Source organism: Theobroma cacao, chromosome 8 (genome assembly GCF_000208745.1).
Source record: "Theobroma cacao cultivar B97-61/B2 chromosome 8, Criollo_cocoa_genome_V2, whole genome shotgun sequence".
Taxonomy (NCBI): Eukaryota; Viridiplantae; Streptophyta; class Magnoliopsida; order Malvales; family Malvaceae; genus Theobroma; species Theobroma cacao.
In genome coordinates this window covers 8,080,242-8,085,864 of record NC_030857.1, presented here as the reverse complement: position 1 = coordinate 8,085,864, position 5,623 = coordinate 8,080,242, and the positions used below count along the sequence as shown (strand labels likewise).

General features: G+C 35.0%; 1 protein-coding gene across 3 annotated transcripts; it reads left to right on the top strand.

Moving 5' to 3' along the window:
• On the top strand, positions 1-5,172 carry LOC18592487 (putative DEAD-box ATP-dependent RNA helicase 29). Of its 3 annotated transcripts, XM_018125287.1 has the most exons (11): positions 1-62; positions 198-317; positions 1,161-1,262; positions 1,667-1,712; positions 1,831-1,932; positions 2,147-2,222; positions 2,384-2,436; positions 2,888-2,969; positions 3,064-3,120; positions 3,740-3,875; positions 4,512-5,172. In XM_018125287.1, the coding sequence occupies exons 7-11, from the start codon at positions 2,387-2,389 to the stop codon at positions 4,730-4,732; spliced, it is 546 nt and encodes a 181-aa protein (XP_017980776.1). In that variant the 5' UTR covers positions 1-62; positions 198-317; positions 1,161-1,262; positions 1,667-1,712; positions 1,831-1,932; positions 2,147-2,222; positions 2,384-2,386; the 3' UTR covers positions 4,733-5,172. The 3 variants fall into 3 exon arrangements, with proteins under 3 accessions (XP_017980776.1, XP_017980774.1, XP_017980775.1); XM_018125285.1 differs by lacking the exon at positions 1,831-1,932; XM_018125286.1 differs by lacking the exons at positions 198-317; positions 1,831-1,932.

Below are 5,623 nucleotides of genomic sequence, written 5' to 3'. Positions count from 1 at the left end.
CCAGACCCAAGCAGACCATTCTGGAAGCTGAAGGTGAAGCTGCTAAATCAAAGCATTTGCAGGTAACTCTGCAATTTTTATTTGTGGCGTTTTCTTTCTATTGTCATTGAGTACTTTCTTAGTACATTAGTTACCTTTTTTGCTTTTGGCTCTTACCTAGTCTGAGTCCTCTGCCTTCTCTTTCTTTCTTGCATTAGTTCAAGCTAGTGTCCTAGACAATTATGCCGCACTCCTTGTCAATTTTTCACTGACCTGGATGTACAATCTGTAGTCTGAGATGGGCACTTGCATGAATGCATGAAGGCATATAATCAGAGGTAAAAAGATCTTTCCAACCTAAATATTATGAATTTTTGTCCATTCTGCATCTTTTATGCTTTAGTCTCTCAATGTTGTATTAGATTAATACGCTGAGAATATGGTGAAGCATTCCCGTCCTGTATTTTCTGCACACTATCATGTTGAAAAACCACAATGGTTTGCATTGTGTTTGGTTTAATTGGTCAAAGTTGACCAATAACAGATGAGATATGCCAAAACCAGTGAAAAAGACCCGAGGATCATAATGATGAACATGAAGTAGAATTTGGTGCAAAGTTTATTTGGAAAACTTTTACAGGATATTAAGGAGCCAAGTAGCGGCAATTGCTTGTTCTTAGTGATTAAAAGAACTTTTGCATGCCAAAAGAGAGGGATCCCTTCAAACCTAAACTGGAAACTGTCTCATTATTTTTAATTGAATTGTTTGCATTCCTATTATTGAATTTCTAGACATCCGCATGAAGGAAAGTCGTAGAATGTTGGGGCAATCCTTTCCCTCATTTGGGGACATGATTTCTTTCTGCCATGTCTTACAACCTAATAGCACAATGAATCTCATAAGATTTGGGGTTGGTCATGGCATTGCCACATTTGCAATGTGGTTTCTACTTATTCCTCTCCCCGAGGCAAATGTTCTTTCCTCGCTGTTATAAAGCAATGCAATAATTTCTTGACGGTCACATGAACTATTTGTGCTATATGATGTGAATTTTTTTCCTTTACCTTTGTGTATTTCTTCCAAATATCTTTTTTATTTTTATATGTTTTCTTCATAATATTCAAAATGCTGCTTCTTCCCTCATTTAATATATTACATTGGAATTACTGCTTAATTGTAGGGTTCCTCTAGTCAGTGGGTTGATGTGATGAAGAAGAGAGCAATACATGAGGAGATAATTAATTTGGTTCATAAGCAGCGCTCTAGCAATCATGTGGACAAGGTTAGTTTGGTGTTTGCAAAATGATGGTTGCATAACATTATACTTATTGAGTATTTGCTACCCACCCCACACACAAACTACACTTCTGATATCTTTATAGAGTTCGTATCTGGTGTATAATTTTTCTGGCTAGCTGCTAGACCTTTTAGTCATTTTTGGAATTATTTCAATAGTATGATCATTTTTGTGATCTATTTTCAAATTTCATGGTTGTTTTGAGAGGTCCTGAATCATGGTTTTGGAGAAAAAGGTTGACTTAGACCTATTTTAGTTACAAACATGGTTGATTATAAATGGTTTGAGCTTTTCTTTCAATGTTTTTATTGGAAATTAATTTTTTCAGTTTTTATTATGTCTCATTTTGTCTGTTCCTTGCTATTTAAGTTCATATTTAATATTTGCAGGAAGATCAATCTGAAGTTACTGCTTCGAAGATAAAGGAGATAAAAGGTTTTTTTCCTTTCCAGTTTTTAATTTATTCCTTCTAATTAGAGCTCTCTTTCTCTTTCCAACTGAATACCATGTGTTCATAGTGTGTTTATTTTATTTATTATCTATTTATATGTAGTGGAAGGGTGAAGAGGGTAACAGGAGCTACGTCTTATGATTGGAATGGTTGAGCTCATAAGAAATATTCTATGATCTTATGAGCCAGGTTTGTTGGCCAAATGTGAGATTCCTTTTCAAGTGGGGTAAAAGGAAACCAACACTTAACCAATGAGTAAAAGTCAGTGACAAATAGTCAAACAAAAATACATGTGACTAACTGTGTTTATCCTAACAATTATATTTATAAATTAATAAATGATAGGTCTTCTCAGAGAATTTACTCTTTTCTGTTTCGTTCGAGATAAAAAGTTTTTATTCTCTTTTGTATATGTTAGAAGCTCGCGGTTCTAAAAGAAAGGCAACAAACTTCAAGGATGAGGAGTATTAATAAGTTCTGTGCCAACAAATCATGTACGTTACATTCATATCTTCCAACAGAAATTCTTTTCAATTGTGGTCTCAGATTGCCAATAATATACTATTATTGGTTGTATTTCTAATGTGAACTTTGAGTTTTGTTTAACGTGTGAAATCTGCTTACTAGTTTGTGTGCATATTGCTATCACTTTCAGCATATGGAGGCTGGTCTTTCAGTAAGAAGTAATGAAGGGTTTGGATCAAATAGGTAAAGTTCATATCCTGATATTTTCTTAGCTCATTTTGCATGTTGGTTCTTCCCCCTATCCTTGTGAGGAGTTGGTGATGTACAAATTTAAATTTCCTGGAAGAGATTGGATGGATGCAAGTATTTTGATGCTAGAGAATGCTTCATTATAAGTCATTAAGTTTATCATGCCATCTAAATTCCTTGTATAGTTGATGTCTTTTTGAGTCTTATCTGACCTCATTCTGTGTCTCACTTTATATCTGGTAATCACATTTACATTTGCATATGTTGCAGTGGAAGAAGATTCTGCTTTAATCAAGATGTGCATCTATGCTCTTACGCAGTATGAGAAAACAAAAATTAATAAAAAATTACTGTTTAAATTTGAAACATTATGCATGTACTTTGGGACTTAATTCTCCTGTCTGCAATGGTTGCACATATACTAAAATAATTTTTGTATTTGCAGGTTGGATTCTGCTGTCCTGGATCTTGTTGCTGATGATGGTGAAGGTTTGCAGAAACAAAAATCCAGATTTCATTGGGATAAGGTGCTTGGAGCTATTTGAATACTGATCTTTTTTAAGCTATATAAACTACTTTTTTTGGTTTTTAATTCAAGTCATACGAACCTTTTATGTGCAGAGGAGTAAAAAGTATGTCAAATTGAATAACAGTGAACGTGTTACAGCTAGTGGGAAGGTAATTTTTATTGTTGATTCTATTTGTGCCTGTCTTTCTGGATGATCACTTCCCTTTAGTTTCAACTTTCAAGCTTGTTGCTTTAAGATACGTTGGATGCCATCTCAACCATAGCCAGTGAACAATTCTGTTGCTATATTGAGCTATATGGCAATGCTCATTCTGTCATTCAAATACATCCCTGGCATTTTGGCTTCAGTCTCTGATGACTTTATTGACTGCTTTTATACCCATTGGTCATTTTGGTGCATGTGGCAGCAAATTTTTTTCTACCTTTCAATTATAAATAAGTTATTCTTGATGCTATTGATATTGTGTCATATATGTTAAGCAAGGTCTTCCAGGTAGTAAACAATGCTACTTTGATGGCTTAGACCTATAGTTGTAACTGATCTTATCAACTAGCTTTCCAATGAATCTATGCCAGGTCTTTCTCGTCCTTCACAAAAGAACATTGAGAGTTGTGAGATAACTTTATTGGGATTGTCTATAATTATTGTCAGGATGAAGGTGTAGTTTATTGATGAGGGTTTTTAATGATTCATGCAAAGATGGTGGACTAGCTCAGTAACTAACCTGGTGGTTTGGGACCTCTCACATTACTTTCTGTTGTTTGCAGGTTAAGACGGAGAGTGGTGCAAAAGTAAAAGCTCAGAAAACAGGAATATACAAGAAGTGGAAAGAACGATCTCACAGAAAAGTATCTCTCAAAGGAACAAGTAATGGAGAGAATGCTGAGACAGCAAACTCAGCAGGTAGGGCCCTGATTCCCCTTTTTTTCCCCTGTTCTTTTTCTTGGATACTGATGTGCTCCAATTTATTACTACTATATGTCCCAGATTAGTTCCTTGTAGCCATATGCAACATACACTTGATAGTGGATTTGATTTTTTCTCTGGTTCTACATCTCTTCGGTTTTTAGCCACGTGCTTAAATCTTTCTATCTGCTCTTTGCAAACTAATTCAGCTTCTGCTCATTTTTAAATTGTTTCTGCATTGGCCATAATGTTTGTGGCACCTTATCCAAGTTTTCTTTTTTTAGCTGCTTAACTGGACTATTACATCATTCTCCCAACATGATACTAGCTGTTAATATGGGACTTTCTCAGTTATCAAATTTGCACTGTAGGTAGAAAAATAAACATGCACAGTGCTTTTACAAACAGTTGGATGGTTGAACAAGTAACATTGTACTTTCTATGGAATGATAATAGTGCCAAATCTGTCATTACATTTATCCGTTTCCATTTCTCAAAATTGAATGTTGCCTGTAATGGCAGTTAGCCATCCCTCTTTGTGTTGTCTGCAACTGTGATACTTGTTTATGATGCTGCTAGTCTTGTGATGATAGAATGAATCTATTATTTATTCGGGCGAACAATATCATGCAGGAGACTATCGATTAGGAGGTAATGCTAGAAAGTTTAGAGGGAACAAGAAATCACAGCACTCTGTGCCTAATGCTCATGTGCGTTCAGAAATTAAAGATCTTGAACAGGTGCGAAAGGAAAGGCAGAAAAAGGCAAGTAAGATATCATTAATGAAGGGCAAAGGCAACAAGAACAAAGGTAAAAAATCTGGTAGGAGTGGTAAAAGAGGAAAGTCCAAGTAGCAGAAGCTTGTGAGATTCAATTGCCAAGAGATCATTGCAGAGTCACTGAGAGCAGATGACATATGATATTGGTGGTCACTAGCAAAAAGTTTTGAGCTTCCAACAATTGTTTTAATGGCACAACGGATGCTCATTCTCTTTTATTATATCCAGTTATATGGGCTGTGTTTATATATATGCCACACAAGGCTTTTTCCCCTCTTCAAGTAAGGGCATGTTCATCCTCTGTACCTTCTTCTCACATAAATGGCATTGTTTGGTTCATTTGTAAGTGCTGGAATGACTATTTTTGGAGAAACTGGGAAATGGTTATTACCGACTATTTCACCAGAGCTCGAATAGCCAAAAGAATTTAGTAGACAAAATTACTTTTAATCATTTTGTAAAATTATTACTTTCATATAATTATTCAACTCTAGCATGTAAAACTCTTTGTTTTCCGCGTCTTATTCTCTCTCTAAGTGGTGTAGCTGCACAACTGAATTAACAAGTACTCCTTGTTTTTCGCTCAGAGTTCGTTCCTTCCTAGTAATCTAAGTGGCCAAAACTTGTGGAAAAGCTTTAGCATGATCCAGCAATATGATCTATCTTCGTTCATAAACTGAATCGCTGGCCAACTTCCACATCCTGAAAGAAAGGATGAAGAGATTGAAGTTGGAATTTTAAAATTAATTAATAAATACTTGTATTTGTTTGCGTCTTGAGTAGCCAATCTTTTGTCATCTTAAATTGCCCTCTTTTCTATTTTTTTTTTTGCTTTCAAAAATATATTGTTGATGGCATGCACATTTGACACAATTTACAATTGTCCTGCTAATAGCATCAGTATTATGTCTCTAAATCATTCAGGAAAATTCAAATAAATTTTTATATTTTTCTTACGTTCAGATT

Coding starts and splice junctions, on each gene's coding strand:
- LOC18592487 (XM_018125286.1), top strand. CDS start 2,387: ATGGAGGCTGGTCTTTCAGTAAGAAGTAATGAAGGGTTTGGATCAAAT. Junction 3,121..3,739: donor GTGTTACAGCTAGTGGGAAG/GTAATTTTTATT, acceptor TGTTGTTTGCAG/GTTAAGACGGAGAGTGGTGC. Junction 3,876..4,511: donor TGAGACAGCAAACTCAGCAG/GTAGGGCCCTGA, acceptor AATATCATGCAG/GAGACTATCGATTAGGAGGT.